At 37.6% G+C, this 25,453-nt stretch overlaps 1 protein-coding gene across 37 annotated transcripts in view; it reads left to right on the top strand.

Moving 5' to 3' along the window:
- The window catches only part of PTPRD (protein tyrosine phosphatase receptor type D), a 2,318,035-nt gene that overhangs the window by 2,239,983 nt on the left and 52,599 nt on the right, over positions 1-25,453 (top strand). For all 37 annotated transcript variants that reach the window (XM_030814138.1, XM_030813761.1, XM_030813755.1 and 34 more), the window contains 3 exons: positions 2,429-2,604; positions 15,145-15,264; positions 15,781-15,935. In XM_030814138.1, coding sequence (XP_030669998.1) covers positions 2,429-2,604; positions 15,145-15,264; positions 15,781-15,935 — 451 coding nt within the window. The remainder of the gene's footprint in view (positions 1-2,428; positions 2,605-15,144; positions 15,265-15,780; positions 15,936-25,453) is intronic.

Raw genomic sequence — 25,453 nt, 5'->3', positions numbered from 1 at the left:
TCTTTAGGAATGATTCTCCTGTGCATCTTCTCTGTCCTCAGATGCATTGTTCAGACACATTTGCTTTCCTTGATAAGGGGGGAAGTGGCCCAGGGCCCAGGTGATGAATCTTCTGAGTCATTTAGCCCAGATTTCTCCATTCTGAGTTTTCCTGGAAAAATGTTTTCCGTATATTGGCCACTGAGTGAGGCCCTTAGCCAGAATCCTTTTTATCAATTCTTTAATGTTGCTAACTGCTAAATTAAAATTTTGAAAGTAGGTTTTTCCTGTTAGATGGATTCATTCTTGACTCGGAACCAAATCCTATGGATATGTAAGATGTGTGTACGTCCCAGTGTTTGTAACCTGAGAATTTTATGTAAACCGTCATTTGAATCTACAGTAATCTGGTGTTGGGGAGGAATAGGATCTTTATCAACAAAGGGCTGCCAAAATCCCAACTGCTTCTTGAGTAGCTGTAATAGATGAATAATGTTACAGCCAACCATGCATTTCAAGTTTTGCTCAAAAGGCTTTTCAACTAATGCTGGTGGTATTCCATATCTGTGTGTTCATCTCAGAGTGCAGTAGTTTCCATCTGATTTTCATTACCTTTCTTGAGAGGATCAACTTTACAACTGGAATCAGAAAAGCAGTCAAAGTCATTGCAAGTGGCAATCAGTGAAATATAACAATTTTAGCTTGGGAACATATGTTTCATTATAAAGAAAAAAAATGGTTACCCCATAATTCCAAGACTCATATTTCCTAGGGTAGAAGGGATCATGCACAAGTTCTAGTGTACCTCCCATATCATGCTGACATTCCTATAAAGCGCTTGCTCCCCCCGCCTACAGATAGCCAACTCATGAGCTTCCGAGGAAACTTAACTCCCTTTTTGTTTCTGACCATTTGAAAATGCTTTATTGTATTCGAGATGAAATTCATGTTTCTGTAGTTACATCTTTCAGAATTTAAAACTTGGAACTCAACAGAGTAAATCTAAACCTCTCTTCTTCTCACAGGCAACTGTCATCCCAATTCCTACTATTTCCTTTGCTAGGCTATAATATACATTCTTTCTCATATGGAGTAGCTTTCATTCCCTTAATCACTGTGGCTACTCTTCTTGGAAGAAGCTCAAATTTGCCTCTATCTCTCTTAAAGGCATGTGCTGATGGAAAACTAGGCTTTAAATCACAATATCTACATTAAATTACATCTCTGCTACTGATTACATGTTGGAACTGGGGAAAATTATTTACTCTTTTGTCACTAGGGTAGCAAAGGTGAATAAAAGAGACATGGTCAAAATAGGCAATAAGCAACTTAACAAACAAGTAAATATATAATTATAACCTTAATCAGTAGTATAAAGGGCTGTCAAGGGAGTTCTGATGTCTCAGGGTACTCCAGGGCAGGCCTTCTGGGATGGAGGCTGGGCGTTTTATGATGGGAAGGAGACAGAGTATATTCTAGAATGTGGATTTAGCTAAGGAGGGTAATAAATGTTTTCTAATAATTGAAGCAGACCAATGTCTAGAGTATTAAAGGCAAGGAGGTGAGTGGAATGAGATGAGTTTGGGAAGTTGCAGAGCTTTGTAAGTGATGTTCAGAGTTTGGATTTTATTTGAAGTATAAGGGGAAGCCATTGTTGGGTTTGAAGAAGTTACAGTGTCTGAAATAAATTTCTTAAAACTGCTCTCATGTTAGATGGAGAACAAACTGCAGAGGACAAAACTAGAAGTTGGACATCCAGTTAGGAGGCAGCTGTTCTAATCCAAGAAGTTCATGTGCTGCTTACAATAAATCATGAGTTTAAAATGAGAAGCAATACTTTACAGAGGTCAAGACACATACGAGTAGCCTATGATTAAACCTGATTCCATCAACTTGAGCAACTTGCTCAAGCTTCTTTAACTTCTTTGCACCTCAGTTTTCTCCTGACAGGACTCATAACAGGACTTACTGCAGAGTTGTTGTAAATATTAAATGAGTTTATATATGAATTTCCTGTTAACTAAATCTACAAAGAATTTTTCATTATTATGGTGTGTTCCACTCTATTTTGTATTTTCAGACTCAGGCATTCTTTTATCTAGTTTTTGCGTAGGAAGCACATGGGTGAGGAACGTTACCAGATTGTTTATTGTTCTTTGCAAACTAATTTTTTTTGTCAGTGCAACAGAGAAAACCAACAACCAGTGAAAGAAAAGGCATTCTTTTCTTGGTTGGTTGAAAAGACCTGACACTTTTTTGCATACATTTTTTTAACATGATACTTCTAATAGGACCTGTTTTTAATCTTGCTTCAAACCCGACCTTCAATGTATTGTGACTTCTCTAGTGTGAGGTGGAACAGGAAGATAGCACTGCCATTAGGTCATGTCCCAGGCTATTTCCTCTTGTGATGTGCTCACCTGGTTGAATAACACTCCTTGTTTTCCAGGGATCCCAGGAAGTGACTATGTGAATGCCAACTACATAGATGGCTATAGGAAACAAAATGCCTATATTGCAACACAGGGATCTCTCCCCGAAACATTTGGGGACTTTTGGAGAATGATATGGGAACAACGGAGTGCCACAGTTGTCATGATGACAAAACTAGAAGAAAGATCAAGGGTAAGAATAAGTATCCACCTCTTTCCTTTTAAAAATTTTCCCTCAGAGTCCCTATGTTGCATATTTTATTCTGTTCAGAATCTAACCTTTCCCTAAGGCTTACCTTTCTAACAGATACTAATTATGAATGGGCATCAACAACTCTAATTAAACCATTCTTTAAAACTCCTCTGGGTCTTTTCACAAAAGAAATTCTCCCATGTTATGATGTGTGTGGTTGCTAAAAAGTGGAAAAAAAAAAAAGGAATATTCACGGGAATAGACAACTTGGTTAGAGAAAATAAATATTAGCTTGAACCTCTTTCAAAAACACCATTGGACAAGAACCTATGGGCTTTGGGGAGAATCCCACCAATATGTACCTCCACTATTTTCAACTTTTTTTTTCTTATTATAATCTGCAGCGTAAGACTTAAGTTCTCTGAAAGAGGCTCTTGCTTAAAGTATTCACATTAGTATAAATTAAGTCAGGGCAGCTGGAAAAATGATGTGGCTGAATACATGGCTGAGAAAACACATAATTGCATAGAGGGCGTTTTGCTAGTTTAAACTTCTCCAAAATGAGTAGATTTTAATAATGGAGTCATTGCTTGGTAAGGTCCAAGAAAAGAGTTTTATTCATCATATGGGTCCAATATTATGGTGCATGGCACATTAGTTAAATGCTGTTGGTTTGAAGGACTAAAAAATAATGGGTAAGCAGTATACCATATTCCTGAGTACATGTGTACATATTGTAGCATCTGAAGAAAATCAACCTTTAACCTTGAGAAATTAATGATGGGATCTCTGAAACTTCATTGAAGACAGCAGATACTTTCATTGAAGAATGGAGAAATTCAAGACAGAATTTGAAACCGCAAGTGAGAGGCCTCTTTTACTGTGGTTATAGTAGTCTCAAAAAGGATATTTAGAAGGAAGAAAGCCTGATTCCCCATTTGCTGTGTGAGAGTTGAGGTTCTGTAAATGTTCTTCTAAGCTCAACACATGGCAGTTTCCCTAAGCCTAGGCGTGTATATGAGGGACAATTTAAAAGCTGCCCAAGAGATTTATAAGGGAAAAGCTCAGACAGAAACATATTAAAAAGCCACAACTGTAACCTCAAAGGTGGGAAATCAAAAGCAGTGATAAATGGTTGGTTTAGCAAAACTAAAAAGCAATTAGATCTTTTCAAAACATCTGAATTGTATAGAGATGTTGAAATATTGTCTAAAATGAGAACTAAGATAAAAATGACACTGAAGACAAATATCTGCCATACTTTACATGCAAACCCAATTCAAAAGATGTAAATGGATTTGTTACCGATTTTTACTTAAGGTAACTCCTATATAGCAAATAGTTTCTTTAAAAACAACTCCCCTTCCAAGTGATCTTGGATATAATAGTTCATAACTATAATAATGTCTAACATATTAGGTGCATTGATATTTCAAAACAGCCCTTTACAAGAAACACTACTGTGACCTCCAGTTCTGGGCCCAGAACATTACAGAAGCTTTGCCCAAGGTCATTCAGCTACCAAGGTCAGGGATAGGAATTGAAGACAGACAGTCTGGCTCCAGAACACACGTGCTTCACCATCAAGCCATACTGCCTGTTGACACTTCTGTGAAGCTGAGACAGCTGAACTATTACATTACGGCATGCATGTAAATCCACCCTACCCAGTCTGTTCTGCCTGGAGATAACTGCTAGTAACAAGCCGTCATTTGCAAAAGCTGTTTTCAGTAAAACACACATTTTATCTTGACACTGCAGGCCTTCATTAAACCGTGCACAGAAACTTGTTTTGAAATAACCAAATGAAATTCTGCCCCTTTTCTCCCTAATTGCTTCTAATAATAAAGTTAGTTCTAACTGGCCCCACTGCCATTGCAACATCTGATGGTAATGAGCAGTTCTTGGCGGAAGGCATTGTGACTTAAATACCTACGGTTTATCTTTCTGTTGCAGGCTACCTTCTCCCCCAACCCCCCTCAGCCAGAGGAACTTATTTGGAAGTTACTAAATGAACCTCTGTTTGCTCCCTTCATTAATTACTCTTTGCTCTTACAAGTTAGCTTTCTCCATTGTTAAATGGCCTAAGGAGGCCAATTAAAATGCTGTCTTGTGATTTTTATTCTGTGGTGGTTCAGCCTGTACCCAGATTTGTGATGACCTGCATAAGCCAATAGGCAGTTGGGGAGTCTCAGCCACCATCATTCTGACAATACACATGAGCCCTGGCCCCCAAGGCCCAAAAGTCCTTTGTTCTCCAGTCTAGAACACTTGGGACTAAATGACCACATGTCCTGGAGAGATTTGACAAAGCCCTGGAGCCTCATATTATTTCATCTGCTCTTCCATCTTCCTCCCTCCCATCATTCCCATCTCACCCTTTCCCTATCCAGTTGCTCTTTTACCTAAAGTAGCGGGAAGAAAGGAGAAGGCATTCCTGGATTCCCAAACAAGAGCTGGAGTTGGCTTTCACTATAAAAACAATGTTATGAATAGGGGTGAGTGGTTAGTGAAATCTATAGCTCCAGACTTTAGGAACGTGGTGGGTTCTGTGGTCTGACCTTGGGACTCAGTGAATTTTCAATTCCCAGCAGCCAACTTCAAAGCAGACACTGGAACTAGCCTGGCCCTATGAAGGGAAGTGGCACCAGTCTTCCTCATAAAGGGAGGTAGTCCAGGTAGTATAAACAAATTACCTCTCCAAGAGCTGAAGCTTGAAATGTCATTATTTAGATTAAGGCTCAGATTCTTAAAATAATATTCATTCTCATGGTACATGAAGAAAATATGTGTGCGTGTTGTAAATGCTTCTGTGAATTAGAAGTATGCCAGACTGCCACTGACCATAGATTTGCAGCGGGGAAGAGAGGAGAAAAGGAAAGAGACGAGAAGATAGCCTGATATTACACAAGACTGCATGGGGATACCACCATGAGAGAGAACAGCTACGGGACAGTTCCAAGTAGGGCACTTTGCAGTCAGATATCTGAGTTCAAATACCAACTCTAGCCCCTACTAGCTGTGTGACAATGAGCAAGTTTACTTGACTCCTCAAATTCTCATTTTTCCTTTTTTGGATTATGTGGAAGGGTTACTGCGGGTATTGACTGAGATAAAGGACGTGGCAAGGTGGCTCGGTGAGTCTCGAGTGGTATTGTTTGGTAAAGAAGTTGGAGGCTTTACAGTGACAACTTCAGTTTCCCCAAAAGATAGCCTCCAAATAATTCACTCCTTGTTCCCAAATGAAAAGAGTTTATTTCCCTATGGTTGACGATGAATCCTGACCGACCTCTCCATGTCCCTGAACATGGTTAATTGTGCCCACGTTTCCCAGTGTGGCACACCCATGCATTTTAGTCAAGAGGAGAGTGGAGCTCAGACCATGGGATTCTTTTCTACTTGCTTTCCCCCAGGACAGGATCTCCAGAATAGAGATCAGCCAGGGAACAGACCAAAATAGAACATTCTGGCTGCTACATTGACTATAATACAACAGGAAAATCATAAGTGATATAGACATGGGTTCCATTTAGTGATAAGTGCCACTGAAGATACGTTTCCTTATTGTTCAGTTTTACATTCCCTCTCCCCTTTTTTGGTTATTTTATGGTACTACGGAATTCTCCTGCCTTAGAGCCCATCTCTCTTTTCAGGCTTTCTGTTTTGCCGTAGCCTGGTTCACTCGTTTTTGTTTTTCTTTTAGAGACAGAGTCTTACTCTGTTGTCCAGCCTGCAGAGCAGTGGTGTGGTCATAGTTCACTGTAATCTAAAATTTCTGGGCTCAGGCAATCCTGCCTGAACAGCAGGGACTACAGGTGCACAGCACCACCCCCCAGCTAATTTTTAAATTTTGTAGAAACAGAGTCTCACTTTTTTGCCCAGGCTGGTCTCAAACTCCTGGCCTGAAGCAGTCCTTCCACCTTGGCCCCCACAAAGTGTTTGGATTGCAGGCTTGAGCCAGCCCATGACCGGCTGGCTCACTCTTAAGTTGTCGCTCAGGTCTGAGGTTAACCAACAGCGCTTGTATTAATACCTTTAGTGAGTTAGAACAGCTCACTGAGACAAAAGGCTTCTGGGTTCCTTAGCAGGTGTTAGAAGTTTCACTAGCATCTGTTTTGAGAACTGATCATTCTTAGTGTTTGCGTGGCTAAAGAAACCCTTGTAAGTGTGAAGTATGACTTAGGACTGAAGTTGATTATTTGAAAACATGAGTTCTTTGATTTTCAAATGCAATTACTTCCCTTCAAATGTGGCCTTTAAAGAATTCCAAACTTAACTGAGAAGACTCTTTGCCTGGTGTATACGTTCAGCTATCAACCCTGAAGGAAAAGTATAAGTTAAATATTTCATATGAGTTTCATTAGGGTATATAAAGAAATAAAAAAAAAATGGGCCAGGTGTGGTGGCTCACGCCTGTAATCTCAGCATTTTGGGAGGCCAAGGTGGGCAGATCACCTGAGGTCAGGAGTTCGAGACCAGCCTGACCAACATGGAGAAACCCTATCTCTACTAACAATACAAAATTGGCCAGGTGTAGTGGCACACGCCTGTAATCCCAGCTACTCAGGAGGCGGAGGCAGGAGAATCACTTGAACCTGGGAGGCAGAGGTTGTGGTGGGCCAAGATTGCACCATTGTACTCCAGCCTGGGCAACAAGAGGTGAAACTCCATCTCAAAACAAAAACAAAAACAAAAGCAATGATAGAAGCTGGAGATTTTGAAGGGAAAGCACGAGTTCTGCCTGAAACACACAGATCAGTTTAAAGCTGTTGTAGAATGTACTATGTAATCTGAAATACTGTTAGTGGGTTTTTTCCCACAGTTTCCATCTTTATTGCCAAATCCTCTCAAGTTTTGCGTAGTTCATTGATTCTGTAGCAAGTCATTCTAGTGCCCTAGAATGTGGTTTCTAATTGTTTCCATGTTTCATAACATGCCAGTAAGCACACGAATTGGTCTGGGCAACCACATGGAAGAAGGAAAATGTTTGGAAAAAATGAAGCATTTTGTAGGGAAAGTAAAATGTATACAGCTGGGATTTCCACTCCAAGGATATTATTTGTGATGACTGGGGTACATGATTGGCAGCCTTGCTTGCAGAATTGGCGTCTCTGAGGTAGGATTAGTCTGCTTTTTTAAGTGTATATTAAATTATTATTTAGTGTGTGATTGTTCACCTTTTTCCCTTCATCTACCTCCTCTTGACTGTTTCTCTCCTACTCTGTCTCCCATCTTGAAATACAGAACACAGAGAGAATGCATTAACCTCATGCTTAGAAAATTCTTGAGTAACCCTGATTAGTATTAGCAGTTGAAAGGCTTAGTCAGGGTTAGAATATATCTGACTTTCACTTCACCTCACCAGCCTGCCTTCATTCCTTGCCCATAGTAGAGACTCATTGTTTATCTTGTTTTGCAAGCTTTATAGTGGGGGTTGATTCACTTAAAGAGCTGTTTGTAAATGTACTTAATGTTATAAATGTTGGAGATGGAGAGTGAAATTTTGACACTTAACAAATCAGTTATGATTTTTATTGTAATCCAGTGTGGGCTGTGTCAATTAGTAGTGAAAATACAGGGCTAGAAATGAAGAATCCTATTCTTGGTTTCCAAGCTATCTTAAGTCCCATTTTCTGTTTCCAAATAGGGAATCATACAAACCAGATGATGCCATACATTAGTAAAGCAGATCAAATGTTTTGTGCATCGTGACTTTAGTTGTATCTTAGGCCAAAGAATGGGAAAATTCCTGCCCTACTAAATTTTGTGGTTTGTGCTAATGAGTGCAGGTTAGATGCTGTCAGGGCCAAAGGGACTGGGCTGGTGTTAACTTCACTTTGTTAACAGTTTAGGGAACTTGACATTTGGCTGGTGGAACACTTCTGACCTAGTGACCACTCACTCCTCCTCCTATGTCTTCCCCAGTCCTTGAAGGTCACCTTAGTAAACTCCCCCTAGCACAAAGTGAAGGTGAGGTGGAGACATACTCACATTTTGTTCTATGGCTAAAAGGGCAATTCTGAGCATGAAGCAGCAGAAAAAGAGAGTGTGCTCAAACATTTTCTTCTTTTCCTATAAAACAAAGCTTGAGATTCTTTTCAGATTGTGAGATCCTTTTGGGTTAAAATTTGACAGAATCCCATTGAAGATTATAAATGGCAGTGCTATTGTTTTCATTGCTGTTATCAGTTTTGGAAAGCCCAGCCTTGGCCAGTGGCAGACTAATTCTTGGCCCTTCTGGTTTGTCAAGGTTCGGTAAGTTTAATGGAGAGCAAATGCTTTCCAAATGCCAGGTCTGTGTCCTTTTCCAAATGGAACTGGAAGCGCCAAAGGCCGTGAACATTTAATTTCTCAAACTGCAGCCTAAAGTGCTGCCTATCTAGGGCAACAGAAACTGCTTTTTTCCTTAAGCAACTTTAGGACCAGCAGCACAAACATTGCCTTTGGAGTCTGCATGATGTATGGGATTGTTTTTGAAAGTGGTGGATATTTAATGTAAATAGGACGCTGGCAACAAAAAGAATGATGCTCATGTTGGCAATCTAAAGGATGTTGGGGTCCTTATCTAGAAAGTTCTACGCTTTTGGTTTTCTCTTGTCAGCAGACACAGCATCAGATAAAAGAGAAAGAATCCCACCAATTTCTTGCTGTTTGTTAGCTTTCTGGATTATCTACCTTCTTTCCCCACTCCACCTGCTCTGCTTAGAAAGGCAGCCGACAGATTCTGGTTCAAAGCATTCCTCTTAAAGCCAATTAGAGTCCTCATGGCCTGAGTAAAGAGCTGGAATGGGAGGAGGAGATGCAACTTTGCTCCTGATGACTTTGTACAAAGCCTCTCTCATTCTCTGCGTTCATGTCTGTGGTTCTCCTGTGCTGGATTAGGTCTCATTTCTAAGGTTTTCAGAAGTATGTGTTAATCTCTGTTTACTAGTGTTTAGGGTCCAATGTTTGGTTTTTCTCTGTTCTTTATCAGCAGAATGTCTGGAAAGGCTGATGTTCAACTGGTAAATACCCAACATAGTTGTACTGGTTGTTAAAATATTGAACTGCATTGATACTGGCCGGTACCTATAAATTCTATTTTTATTGAAACATTGAGTCATCTAATGATATTGTTTGGAAGAGGTGACACTGGAGTCAAAGGCAACTGCTGGGCAGACCAAGGCAGAAACAGAGGTGGCTATAGGGCTGTATGGGGCGCCCAGGTGATCCTCAGGAGTGATTAGGTCTGAGGTGGATCCTCTGAGGACCCACCTCATGTGGGAAGAGCTGATATCAAAGTGCTACTTGGCCATGAGAAAGAGGCACCTCACACAGTTATGCTCTGGTTAGGACAAAGTGCCAGAAACTTGAGACTTAATGACTTTCCGTTCAATGGGGGAAGTCATTGGAAATGTTTACGGCAGCTCCCTATGTCAACTTCTGGCAGACACATCAAACAAAAGGGAATAACTTTTTTAAAGTTAATAAGCAGTTTGGAAAGTGTGTGAATGGTTCAGTGAACTGGTAAGCAATTTTATGATATGTAATTTGGTTTATTTTGAGAATAATATTTTTCAACTTTATGGCTGTATATATGAAAAGCTGCACTGGTGGTCAAATGCTGTAATATCACTCTCATTTCAAATATTGTACTGCCTCTTTGTCCTCCACTAAATAGTGATTAGTAAAGATATAATAAAATGGGGGAATACACAAACCAGACTGACTGCCAGTTGGGAATAGATATGGCCAAATATCGATTGAGTGCAGAGAGCTACACTGTTGTTAAAAGAGAATCACTGAGATGCTCTCTGTCCTTATTGTGGAAAATCAAGTATTCAATCTGGTCTTAAAAATTTCCAGAATAGTTAGTATAACCTGTAGAAATAAATAGTTCAGCATTTATTTTTTCTGCCCACTAAAATTAATGATATTTATCTAAAACTTTCCTTTATTATAGTCTCCCTCATTAAATGGGTATTGACAAAAGGGCACCAACATTTCCTCACTCCCAAAAATAACTGTGACTTGTGTTATCTAATGTTAGCCTGCTTGTCCATTCCTTACAGAATACTAATGCTTGAACAACCACTCCGCCCAAACTTACTAGGTACGAATTTAGAGTCACTTTTAGCAATAGTTATGGTGCCCCACGTATCATTTATTGCCTATTCTAAGTCCTTCTTTGGCTAAATAATCTCGTGGCAAATATATTTTGGATCAGCAATGCTAGAACCCTTTGGAGGTATCAGTTTGTTACAGTTGGAATTCTGATGCCTTGCCATGTTGCCATGCTCAGTAAGTCTTTATTAAATTGAGATGAGGAGGTTTTGTTTTCAGAAAGTTGTAGACAATTTAAAAATAAGCCAGTCTAGTTAATTGATTATAAAGTTGGCTACTGCTCATTGAGTGCCTACAATATGCTGAGCACTCCCAAGATAAGCCATATGGGAGTAAAAATAGCCTAGAACGAGAGCCCTTATCCCAAAGCATGTTCAGCAGACCTAATGGATCAGCTCCTACCAGATATTTGCAATGACAAGATTTTTAAAAATACATTTAAATATGTTTTATTATTCCATCAACTTGATTTTGATAGTTTGTCATGAAAAAGGTAAAATAAATTAATTCCATTGCATAAATTTAGCAATGGTCACCCTGTTCTTTCCATAATTATAGAAAAATGAAAGTTTCACTTAAGAGGAATAACTTTGTGATAGTAAAAAGAAATGCCTCCCGCAAATTTAGCCAAAAATCTGAACTGTCTCAGTTTAAGCTTCAAGTAAAGTTACTGGGTGATGTTTCTAAACCACAGCCTGAGTGACAAGTTCTGCTGTTGTTCGTTTCCACCTCAGAGTTGAACACATACTCTTTTCAGAAGAGATTGGGGCCCACATAGATGAAGGGAATTGTTTGGAATCTCAGAACCACCTATTTGAGGAACTAGGAGGTTTAGAAACACCCCACTTAGTCAATAAGTCTGATGGATTGAAGGCAGGTACTGGGTCTTATGTCACCTTGATGCCCCACAACTGCTAACACCTTGCTTTGCACCTAGAAAATCCTAAATCAATGTCTGCTGAAATTAATAACATGTTCTTTTTTTTCCACATTTAGACTGATTTAGGTAATTTATAACAACAACCCCACACACACAAAAATCCAGAATGTCATCAAACTGATAACCAATAATAGCTAGTGTTTGTTGAATGCCTGTTTGTGCCAGCCATTTGGGTTAAGTGTTTTAGGGGCATCATTTCAATCCCCACAATAGCTCTGTAATGCTGGAGACGCTGTTCCCATTTCACAGATGAGGCGCCTAGGCTTTGGTCCTGGAAACACAGAAACAATTTTCCAGGCATCCAGGGAGACTCTGCCTGACCTTCCATGAATCAGTCCTAAAGGCCGCTTGTATCCATTCTAAATCAAATAGAAAAAGGCAAAAAACCGTATTTGTATTCAGCAGCTCCTGCCTTCTAGTTCGTATGTACTCAAAGGGAGCTGTCTTCATTTCTCATCTCACAATCAGCTTTATGTGTGAAGCCTAACAAATAGTAACTCTCTCTAGAAATACCTTATGATATTTTCTCTTAAGAAGACCGAGTAGGGGAAGGGCAGTTGTCAAAGGAAAACATTTTAAGAGAGGAAAATGGAGATAGTTCATTTATACCAGCTAATGAGGAAAGAAAAAATATCTCTATTGTTCTCCTTTTTCTTTCTCACTACATTTCATACTTGTTCCCTAATGCTGAAATCAGAAATCATATGTTTAGCGTATGGCAAAAAAATGAGACTTAAAATAATATTTGTCAGTAACTCTAAGTCCTTAAATTCAGCCCTCCAAAATCAGAGGAAGGTGTGCAGGCTACTCAGAGAATGAGGTCGAGAAAGAAAGTGCTGAGGTGCTTACCAGCAAAGGGAAAAATGTATTGCTGTCGCTATTCAGATAAGCTCAGGAAAAGCTTCTAATCCCACTGCTGAGGCCATGTGTGTGCATTTCCACATACGTTAGGATATTTATTTTTCATAAGGTCCTTTTGAGAAATATTTCCTGAGAGAAAATGGTAATATTTAAATATATCCGCTTTAAAAAATTGCTTCTGATTTTTGCAGTTGAGTTTGAAATGTTTATTTTTCTTTTGGTAAATAATCAGATTAAAGTGCATTGTTCAAATTGAGTACAAAAGCAACTTTTTTCTTCTTTTAGCTAGAAATTTTCACAGCGTTTACTCCTTATAGTAATGCTTCACGGTATTTTTTTTCTAAAGGGGTCAGAGTCTAAGCCAATAATAGCTGCAGTTTCAAACTTATTACTAGAAATGTGAGGATTAGTATAATTTTAGTTTTTCCTGCACATAAGGAATGGAGGAGATTTGTAGATGGAGAGTCATTTTTCCAAAAGTTGTATGAAGGTTGCCTTCTCATTCTTTCCTTCATCTCCTTTTCTTACCTCACTAGAAGGTCTAAATGTAATCAAGTCCCAGTTGTAAAATATGATTATATTGAATTTGGTTCAGTGCATTGAACTGACCATATAGATCATTTTGTTGCATTAATGTACTGTTTTTGTGCATATCATAGTGATATTTGTCCTCAGGGATTTCATTAGTTTATTTTAAACCTAAAGAGTTGCTGTCCAGCTGAAACGGTTAAATGATGAATTTGAGTTTCTCTCTTGAATCTTCAACTCAACCCATTGTTGGCATCTTCTTGAATATTACAATATGAGGCCTCCAGAGTTCCTCTTGTCCTCTGCTGGGAGACATCCACCTGACATCTATTTCATGGTTTAAAACAAAGCCTTTGGCATAATTTTTATGACTTTTTTTCTCATCTGTATCATGACTGCTGAAGTAGTGTTGGTTCTATTCAGATGGTAGCTTTTGCTAAATATGTCATCCGTGACCTGGGTTTTAGCTTACGGTGAAAGAACATCTAGAGATGCCCATGCCTGGTCACTCTACGTCAGTATTCTCCTTCAAGAATTATCATTTCTCCGTGTTGTTACCTCTTTGAGTTAGGGAAAATGATAGAAATAAGAAACACCGAAGGCCGTTTTGTACAACTAGGAAACACACAAAGTATTTTTTAAATCTTATTAAGGCAAAATTTTTGTCTTATTTTGGACAGTTTTTGTTTGTTTTCATCAAAAAGGTGATGTTTGTGTGGTCTCAAAGTTGAAATCAAGGCATAGGAATCGAACCTTGTGAATTTAATATCTAGCTTACTGTATAGCTGTAAAGTGCTTTTCTTTTTTGTCTTGTCTAGGAAATTCTATACAGGATAAAACCTCTCCCTTTCTTAGAAGGGCCAATAGTTTCATGGAAAGAGCCTGAATTCTCAGAGGAGCAGATGCTATCTCTGTGAAAGAGAAAATTACAGTATTATTCACAGAATGTTACAAATACTCACATTAATATAACATAAAAGCAAATCATTATGTAATAATTCTATTTGCTGGACCAAAAAATTTCTAATGTCTCTAATAATAATGCTTTATTGCCTTTGTTTAAATCCAAAGATTGTGATTTTCTGTTCTTTTTCAAATAGAAAGGTGTATTCCCTATTGTAAAATACTGCTAGGAGCTTTCTTTACCTAGAGAAATGTATTTCAGTTGGATGCTCTTAAGAATTACTCCCATTAAAAAAAAGTCTGAGATAGAAAGGGTAAATATAGTCAGATCTATGGCCTTACTACAAAAATACTGTGCTGTGTTTGTTGCTTTTCATTATACTTTTTAATGCCCAACAGACTCATTCAGTGAATTTGAGGTTTACTGCAGACTTGGAATTATTCTTTGTTGTGTGTTAAACTAATCAGGTTGAATACTTTTTATGTGCTTTTGTTCCACTTCACATAGAAATTGTAGATTATTCATCTTGGATGAATTTTAAATTATTTAAACTTTGCACTGTTAGTGTGTGACCCTCGGAGACTCTTTTTAAAAAGAACAGACAGCTCTTTTTCCATAGACATTATAGGTTTAATTTGCTTTGGATACAAATAACATTTATCTTGTGTTTAAAAATAAAAGCACATGCTTATGTTGTTTATTATACTTTGATAGATTTTCCAATTATTTCTACTTTCCTTTAAACAAGCATATTTGGAAGTTGTGATAGCTCAAGATGAAATACCTTGTGCCTTTTAAATCTTAATGAAGTAACACTATCTTACCATGTAGTTTAAATGCCAAAGTATCATCCTCCCGATGCGATTCATAACGGCTCTCCCAGGACAAATTTGTTTTCTTTTCAAGAACACTGAAGTTTCAAATCCCTCTCTCTGTGTTTTACCCAGCAACGATCTGCAACTTATTTTTCTCCAGGAAAATTGAATCTGTTACTGTTTAGTATTCCTACTAGTTTGAAAAATGTGGCTTATATTGGCATCAGAGCAGTAATTTACATATATTGGGATAACAAAAATGCATGCCAGAAAAAGTTCAACATAAAATGAAATGCAGAAAAGCTGTTTTCCTTCAACAGCAACTCAAAGCAAAGTTAATGGAGAAATTGATGAGCATTTGCCCTGAATGTGTCACTTGTTTCTTGTAGGTGAAGTGTGACCAGTATTGGCCCAGCAGAGGCACAGAAACCCACGGACTGGTTCAAGTAACGCTGCTTGATACTGTGGAGCTGGCCACATATTGTGTTCGAACATTCGCACTTTACAAGGTTTGCTTTTCGTCTTTTTCTCCTCCCTTTCCCCTCTCTATTGTTTAAAGAAAGCTTCTTTTGAGCGATGAAATCTCTTAAGGCTTTACTTAAATCTTGATCCCAATGGCAACAGTGAAGAATGAAATAAATCTTCCCTTATCACTCAGCCATTTTTCTTCTTGTCTCGCGATTTATCAGTAAATATAAAACTCTTGCTCCAAATGAAAGTTGCAGCCAATGAAGAATCGATGAAGAAGAACTAGCTCTTCCTGTAAAATGTGATAGGAGCCCTCCTGGTAGTTAAACCTGACAAATATAATGCTTCTCACCTAAGAATTTTGTCTTCCTTCGCAAATATTTGTCATTTACAAATAGCTTGGGTTTTATATTTCCAAAGACTGTGTCTTCCCAAAGGCTATAGGGTGGTAGAAGGGAATTAAAATAGCACATTTTAGCGTTACCTCTTCCCTGTTATTCATCATTACCACCTGAGGCTGGGAAAACAGAATTTCAGCTGATACTCCTATTTCACAGAATGGTTCAAGTGAGAAGAGAGAAGTGAGACAGTTCCAGTTCACCGCCTGGCCTGATCATGGTGTTCCAGAACACCCTACACCTTTTCTAGCTTTCTTACGTAGAGTCAAAACCTGTAACCCTCCCGATGCCGGACCGATGGTTGTGCACTGCAGGTAAGAAGCGTTTGTTTCACTTGCAGTCAGGAAACAGCAAGCTAAATTGACTCTCACTGGATGTTTTTGCAACTTCTTGACATTCTGGAATGGTAAATGTCTTCATAAATAATACAGCTCTCTTTTGGTCAGATGAGGCCTACGCTGACATCAATAGGATGGATTTGACATAGATGCGTATTTCCCCTGGAGATAGGAGGTAGCTACGGTCCGTTGCTATTGTCTTTTCCCAGTGAAGAGAAATAAATAAACACAAAATTAAGTGGGCACATGGCTATAAATATGTAAAACAAAAAATACAATATGGGGGAATATTCTTAAAAACAAATTTATATTGTTTGACAAGTTCTTGTGGGCTGGACTGATACAACCTTTTTACTATTTATAGGGAAAAAATTACTGAACAAAATAATAATATATCATACAAGCTTTAGGGAGACTATCTTATTGCTTAAGATGCCTTCTGTACATTAGTCATATCAAGTCTCATAACAAATCACTCATTTGATTTTTAAAAATGTATTTAATAGAATATATACAAGTTCTATAATTTGGAAGAAGTTGTTTTATGTACTCAAAGATAATAAGTTGTATTTCTCTTGAAATGTATAGTTTGTATTTTTTCTTAACTCTAACAGCTACATCACCACTCAGATTGCGATATATATAAATGTCTATAGATTTTTAAATATTAAGCTGATTTCTTCAGTTGTTTGAGTGCCTCTTAAGTATCATTGTTAGCAGACTACTCAAGCTATCTGGTCAGAGTCTATTTATTACTATATAAATGTATAGTACATATAATTTCATGATAGTTCTTTATAACCTGAGAAATTCAAATATGAGAAAATATTGCTTCTTCCACAGAGAAGTAAAATAGAAGTATGGGAGTATAGGAAAAACACAAGAAAGCATCTATCGTAAATCACTTCTATCATGACTTAATACCATCACCCTCTTTCATACCCCATATTATACTATAATATAATATAATACAGTAGACCCTAGAAAAGGAGCTAGTTTTTTTAGAAATGGGGTCAACGGATTGATCAGAATAAAAGCAGTGAAATTCACCTAGCCAGACCATGCTACAATGCTCATTGTTAAACAGTGGGCTGGCAAATTCCAAACAGGATAAAGTTTGTCTTTTCCAGCAAATGTTTTCCTAGATAAAAACCAGTAATAACATTACCTTGTATTTATGGAGAGTATTTTACTAATTTCAAAGCACTCCCCTGTGCTTTATTTTGTTTGATGTTTCATAACAACAGTATGTTGGGTTAAGAGAATTATGTTGGGTCAAGAGAAGTGAGAGGCTACAAAGTTTGCTTCAAGTACTGATAACTGAGAAGGTGATGGCATAATCGGCCTCAAGTCTTATCTAGATTCTTGTTTCCCTACATCCAAGACAGGGTCCTTTGAGGACTGGCCACTCCAGTCGCAGTTTTCTGCATGATTGTAAAACATTAAAAATTATTTTTAATTTGAGCAAGTGCTTTTACATCATGAAAGTAGACTTCTGGTTCTCCTGCCTTTTGGTTTTAATTCAGGTGCTAGTTTGAGCAGTCTGTATGCCCTGTTACACACAGTTCTTTGCAGGCCTCAAAGAGCCAATGTACCTGATTATATGGTGCCTCTGCTTGGTAAGAGCTGAACTTGATTATAAAAATCACACATGAAACACATGAATTGTTTTCAGATAGAGTTTGACCAAAGGATAGAGAAACAGAAAATTTGGGCTAGCAGAAGAAATGTTGCGCTTATATACCTAATGGCAAAAATACGGTACACACACACACACACACACACACACACACACACACGCACACACAGACACATGTGTAATTATATGTTTAAGATAATAGGAACAAAAATTGGAGACACGTAATTTGGAAGTTTTCACTGAAAAACAGCATGATGATTTTTTTCACATTGCATTTCAAAATACAGAATCTGTGCTTTCTCCAAATGTTCTTCCCATTTCCGTAAATTAAAGTGGAGGCACTGGAAAACTGAGATAGACAGATAGATAGATAGATAGATAGATAGATAGATAGATAGATAGATAGACAGACAGACAGACAGACAGACAGACAGACAGACAGATACATACATACATACATACACACACACATACATACATACATATGTAATTTTTAAAATGCATTTCACCCTCTGTAGATTATAAGCAAGGTATGGGTTTCATGCTAGGCACCGTGATGGATTCAAAAATGTTTGCAAGCAAATAGCAAGTATGAGAGATAAGATAAATAGCTGTAATGCCTTATTTTGAGAAAATACACACACACACACACACACACACACACACACACACACACACACACACACGTACCCCACATCCATGTTATGTTAAGCCACCTGGACTCACCTCTGAGAGAGACAGGCTACTCAGGAGAAATAAGGAAACAAAGATGAATGTGCTGAGCTAATAGCTGCTGACATTTGGAAGTGCTGTGCCTGAGGCTCTGGAGAAGCTGCTTATCGAAACAAACAACAGAAGAGTAGGTATATTGCTGGAAGAAATTTGTTAGCAACTTCAAAACAATGAGGGAAAGGAACTGCATAAACTGCGCTCTGTGAAATAATTACCCACAGGTAATTTTACATGTCTGGTAAGAAGTTTTGGCCTCTTTATTTAGGAGGGTCATGTCAACATCATCAACATCCCTATTATCATGAATCCTTGAGTTGAATACAAGCCAAGTTAAAACTTGACAGTATAATGTTTTGTGACAAAGCAGCAGATTAAAGTCATTCTTAAAAGACAGTTATTCGTGTAGCATCCCAGAAATGCTAGTTTAGAAACCATTTCTAAGCAGAAAGAAACTATGCAAAAAGCCACAATAGCCATGTTACAAAGGGATACTGATCACGGTTAACCATGATCATGTTACAGATAATCACAAAAAATAGTCTGGAAGGTAAATACTGTATTTTGTTTTGTGATTTCTTCTTTTATTATGTACTAAACTTTTTTTCTATATTAAAGAAGTAGTGACAAAGTAGATCCAAGCCTTCTGCCCAGTATATCCTGTGAGAATGGAAGAGGTTTCAAAGAAGTCAGGTAGTAGCTCAAAAAAGGTCGGGCTGGCGGTGCAGTACAGAAAAAGGAAATTATGGTCCTCCAATGATTCTGTGCCATAATTGGAGTAAGACAAAAATGAGCCATTAAGTAAAAGAAATTCTAACAATCAACAACAAGAAAGAATTTTAGGGATAGCCTAGTACAACTAGCGCAGACAAGGCCTTGGAAGGTCAAGGAGGACAGAGTCTACCAGATTCCTAAAAGAAAGAAGGTCTGGTTCAACAGGCAAGCAAGGAAAGGCCAACTCTAGTTATCTATCTATCAGTTCATACAGAGCATAGAATCTCAACATTGAGAGTACGCACTCTGGAGAGATAGAGTGCCTAAGTAAAACGTCAGCTTGTTTACTTACTGACTGTGTGCCTTTGGACAAGTTATGTCATCTCTGTTTCTTCACCTGTAAAATGGGATAACACTATAGCAATGAGAATTTTATAAAAATTAAGTAAAATGACATAAAATAGATACATATAAAGCACTTGAGAGTGCATGGCATATAGAAACATGCAGTAATTTTAAATTATTAATAATTATTCATTACTGAGTACCTTTTAAAAGCTGTATGTATATTTAGAACTCTGAGAAGAAAAATTCAACATGAACTTGGATATCATCTGTGTAACCTGAGCCATCCATTTTATTAAATAACAGATGTTTATAAATATCCAAATCATTAAATGAATGGATTTTTTTCAAATGTACATATTTTCTACTATGGCAATCCCATAAGACTTTTCTCAGCGAGAGAGAACATGTTGATGCTATGTGTTAGAGAGTATCATTTATAATAACACATCTGTTTGTATAGAGACCTGAGAAACCTTTCAACTCTTAAAATGATGCTGTTAAAGGAACTTAATGCTGTTGTCCTTGATGCCTTCAAGATGAGGTCTGAACTGTTTATCATTGCATTCATGACCCTTTGTAATCTAGGCTGATCTCACCCTTTGCACCTCATTGTTGACTCCTTGGGCCATCTTCTGATAGCTACACATTCCAAGTATCTTCATCTCTGGATCTCAGCAAAAGATATTTATCTGGTCTAGAATTTCAACAATTCCCCTTCTCTACCTGATAACGTTCAACTTTGATGCATAATCCAACTTAAATAGCACTTTCTATTTGTATTGCAGAGGTTGCAAACTGGCTTCAGATGGTTTTGTTGATCTACACGATAATTTTTTAAAAATTTGAGCATGAATTTCTTTAAGCTGGAATGCACTATCCAGTTTTGCAAACCTTTCCCACTCCCTATTATTTTGTACACATTTATGAGATTGCTTTATCTTGTAGACATCTGAGTTGTAACTCTGGAGAAACATTTTAAGCTTATTCCCCATTTCTCTTCCCACAGGAAGAATTAAATATTCTCTAAATTCTCATAGAATAGGTTCACACTTTGCAAGTTTAGCTGTATGTGTGCAGATTATATGTATCTTGAGATCTCAGAAGGCATGAGTAATGGCTTATGTACATTTTTACCCCCAGCTCTTACACTTCAGTAAGCACTCAATAATTGCTTGTCCAAGTTTGTTGAATTCCATATGGCATTTTTGTAATTTTTACAAAAATAGTAAGAGTTTCAAGGCTGGACTGATTTTTTTGGTTTGTTTTTTTCACCTTAGAGACTATATTTTTTTTCCCTTTATATTGGGGTATTTCTTTATGAGAGCTTAATTTTTAAATTGCCTTGTCTTACTTATAACTATTTCTGAGTTCCTTTTTCTACTATTCTACATTTCATGTTCTTTCCCATGTACCATCTATTCCATGATTAAATTTAGATGTAGCTCCCCATTTTGTAGCAATACTACTAGTTCAGGATAGTTGAGCCCTTATTCAACATCAAATAATCTTTCTTGTCAACTGAAGAGGCCCTGTCGTAAGTGCTTTATATGTGTTACTGCTTTTCGCTTCCCATGGTAATTTACAAGGAGTAATTTTAGTCTCCCATTTCACAGAAGAAAAAACAGCAGGGGCCAAGTAAGATCAGCTTGCTTGCCTGAGCTCATACTACTAGTGGTGGCAAGGCCATTATGTTCCCCACGTTGCATGGCCCTATAAATCAGGCAGATTCTCCAGACTTTAGGCCCCATGATGGTTTTTAGCTCCCCTTTCTGCTGTCCCTTTGGGGGCATTTCTCCTTCAAGCCTTCCCTGGTGACCTGGTCAGAATGAGCCACTCCTTCCTTTCTGATTCCATACCACATTGCTATATTCTGGCCTTTCTTTCACTCTTTCTAAATCAAAGGCAATTGCTAGCATGTGAGTCTTTTCCATTCCTTAATCACTTGAACGTAAATAATCACAATAGCTACCAATCATGGAGCCATTACTGTTTTCCAAGTATTACTGAGCACTCATTTAATCCAGAAAATAATATATTTTGCTTGCAAAGAGCATTACACACAGGGAGGTAATAAGTGATTTGTTCAAGGTCATACAGCATATACATTTCATCCTGATTTCAAAGTCCATGGCCTGTTTACCCATCATTATATCCAGTTCTTACTCTTCGTATTGCAGAGACCACCTAGTCCCTTACACTTAGCTCTTTACTGCACATGTGTAAAGGTTGTCAGATATTTGCCATTATCACTTCACAGCACATATATATATATGTGTGTGTGTGTGTGTGTGTGTGTGTGTGTGTATGCAGTGCATGAATAGAGACATACAGTATTGTTTTTATCTTATTTATAAAATGTGATTTTGGAGCAGAACTTTCTATTTATTAAACTGAGATTTTCTTAGAGGTCGTGGATTACATTTTCCTATTTCATCTTAGTCTTCCTCGTAGAAACTAAGGCCATTTTGTTCCACTTTCGAGCCTTGTTCCTTATGTTGTTTTATAGAATTATTTGTGGCTTATATTCTAAACCACATATTCTATGAAGACTATATCCTAGTACCAGAGGGACGTGACAACTGATTTGCTCTAAGTATTTGCATTTGTTAGGAATGAATACATTGAGAAAAAGCTGTAATTTCAGTGAATCAGTTATAAAACCTTGACCCATGATACTAAATCTTATGTCACATTAACTCTTTTTAAGACAAAGGGAAGACTTTTTATTCGTAAGAGAAACATTTATTTATGAAAAAAATTGAAAAGGGAATAGATCACAACTCCTCAATTGATCTTCTAAATGAAACAGTCTCAAGGAAAATAAAACAAGCTTCCTGAGTATCACTTAAATCTATCACAATCATAGAATTCAACCACTCTTCAAAACTGGAAGGAATAGGAACTGCATACCAGACAGAGATCAATAAGGTTCTAGAAGCACCAACAGGCCACTAAAGTGGCCCAGTAAAAAATCAGATGCCAGTTTGGGGTTGTAAAAACTCCTAAGTTCCAATCTTCGTAATGCTTTTTGACTTTGCATATGGAAGCACAACCAGGAATATGCCATATGTATGCCTACATATGCCATATTCATAGCATAACCATGTACCCCTAAGCCCAACCCAGTAGTGATGAAAATGGCCTTTTCAAAGTCAAAAGATTTTGGAAAACATTACATAAGAGCATAAAAACAAAAGACCTTGTGATCCAAAGAAGCTAAGAGTGCTGTGGAAAATTGTTTAATACATTTTTAACCATTCATTCTAAATTCCATCTTTATTTCTTCCAATGTTCCATTCAAATGTCTCTTCAGATCAAAGACCACAGGTATTGCCAAAGCATGTGATAGTTTTGAGATGCTGACAAATGTGAAACATAGACCCATGGTTTCCTTAAACCTGGGGTTTATTTTTATGTGTAAATTACGTAATAGGAGATGCTAGCCTTATGTAGATGAAAGGTAGGATTGTTAAAAATGCCAGCATCTCTCGATAAGAATGGGTGGAGTGTACAAATTATGTCCTTATTTATGGAAACATTTTAAGGTGAGGAAAAATAATTGTACCATGTGGAACCCATTATGCCAGATTCTGTTTTTATACACCAATAATTCTGTATAAGAAGCAAATGCTTAGTTTATGAAACAACATAGTGATACAAAACAGAAGGCTGGGTCTTCAATCTATTGATGGCACAGTCCTATGATAGAAAAATATCTTCGTTCCACTAAAATAGTTTAAAAGTAATGGAACCAAAAAAAAAAAAAAAAAGCATTAAAAGGAATTGCATATTGTCCCCAGTAGGTATAAAGTGTAAAACACAAAATGGAGAAGTTGAGGTGCTAGGAAGAGCACTCTGGCTGCCTGATGAAATGGAGAATTTATTTGAAAAGAAGCATAATAGATATAAATGCAGTGGAAGAGAGGTGAGGCCAATAGTAATACAATACTATCTAACTTCAAAATCATGTATCAGGTCTATATGATGAAGGTTCCTTCAAGGGCAGCTGAGAACCTATCACCAATCCTGTTCCCATTTCGTGCCTAAGAATAGCAACCAACTCACTCTTGTGTTGTAAGTGACTGTTTGCAGAGCATCTCCCCATCACTTATTTTATTTGATGTTTATGATAAGAGTGGCAGATGTGCATTATTACTTTCCTCACTCTCCAGCTAAGGAAATTGAGACTCTGAGAAGTTAAGTGATTTGCTGAAGAAAACATACTTAACTAGTAAGCGGAATCAGAAGGAGACCGTCCTTCCTGATCTATGTGTATATTATACTGCCATTTTCCATTTTGCTCAATTTATATCTTACAAATGGGTGTAGAACTGTCCCTAGCCTACAAATGAGATGGTTCCTAGCACATAGAGCTGCTCTTAGGGGCCAGCATTGTGTGGTAGTGAAAACTCTGCAATTGAAATTGTTCTAACAAACAAAGTTCAAATCTTAGCTGTACTATTTACTGCGTCTGTGACCTCGAGCTAACAATCTTTCTAAGACTCAATTTCCTGATCAGTAACATGGGGCTAATAGTGGTATTTCTTTCATGGTATTGGTTTTAAAGATTAAATAAGAGCTGTGTAAAGTGATTCATTAGCCTGTTACATAGAAAGAAGTCAACAAATGTTTGCAGGTACTAACTTTTAAAAATTATTGTTTTACCTCACAGTTATTTAAATTGACTCTGTTAATGTCAACAAAGAATACCATTAGATTTTCTGAACTGTGAGTTTGAGTTCTATGCAATTGTTGATTCAGAAGAGTAGAAAACACGTGCATGTATACATTAACATAGAAGATGGGTGGCAAGTGGAATATTTAACGTGGAAAAATGTGTTAAGTACTGTTATAATTATTTCATTGCACTAAAATAAATGCTTTGCTTATTAGAACCAATTGTTTCTATAAGCAGGGTTTCTTAACCTCAGCAGTTTGGACATTTTAGATCATAGAATTTAGACTATGAGAGCCGTCCTGTACATTGTAGGATGTTTAGCAGCATCCCTGGGCTTTGCTCACCACCCTCACCTCCCTTCCCCACATTGTTACAATAAAAAAAAGTCCTAGGCATAGCCAGATGTCCCCTTGGATAGAAAATCACCCCTACATGAAAACCACTGTTTATGGTAATAAAACTAATTTTTAATTTTGGCAGAATTATTGGGTCCAAACGATAACCCACCTCAAAGCTTTTAACTTTAAAAAAAAAAAAAGCGTATTTGAATGCAACTCTTATTTTAAATATTTGGAGAACTTCTTTGTGAGACTTACTTTAATTATAACCTTTTAAAGCATACAGAGAACTAGGCTCATTACTTGAAAAGAAATCTAATAGTGTTTCTTACCTTGGTCGCCAACCATACAAACCATACGCTTGGCTCCAAGTATCTCTTGGCACTAGAAAAATAAATAAATAAATCCACCTTCAAGGACAAAGATGTGCCACCATTACTGGATTCAAAAGAACAGGCCGTAGGCGTTTAACTCTACTGCCAAAAAGGAGTTCCAAAAATATTTTTGCACCATGGCAGCATTGCAATAAATCTTCGTCCTCTCAAAGTGGCTACTTTTAAGGGCCATGCTCTTTGGAGTTGATAAATGCTAGTCTTTTGTGCTATGATATCAGTCACATTGCTTCGTATTCACACTTGGTATGACGTCCAGCATTTTGGCAGTTCCAAAGAATAAGCCCCAGGAGTGCCCTCAAGTGGCATATGACTTAGTGACTGTCCCTTTCTCATTGTTTAATGGAGGCCAAAGATAACAGATGAGATGAATGGAAGGAAAGTGAGTCATAATGTCAGACCGCCTGCTCAAGCTTGCAGGTTCCTGAAATTCTTTGCCCTTTGATTTTTGAGGGTACAGATTTCTGGGACAGCACACTTCATTTTTAAATCGTAGAAATTTACCAAAGATAAGTTGCTTATGAAATACTTAAATATTTTTCATTTTTTGTTTTTCTATACTTTCTTTCAAGGGACATGAGCAGTCTCGCTTTTTCTGTCTCTTCCCGTCTCACCTCCCTCTATACCTCTTCCACTTCCCCCCAAAATTCTTCTCT

The sequence above is a fragment of the Nomascus leucogenys genome, chromosome 1a (assembly GCF_006542625.1).
Source record: "Nomascus leucogenys isolate Asia chromosome 1a, Asia_NLE_v1, whole genome shotgun sequence".
In the NCBI taxonomy this organism is placed as follows: Eukaryota; Metazoa; Chordata; class Mammalia; order Primates; family Hylobatidae; genus Nomascus; species Nomascus leucogenys.
The sequence above is the reverse complement of the archived record's forward strand: the minus strand, read 5'-3'. Positions and strand labels throughout refer to the sequence as shown.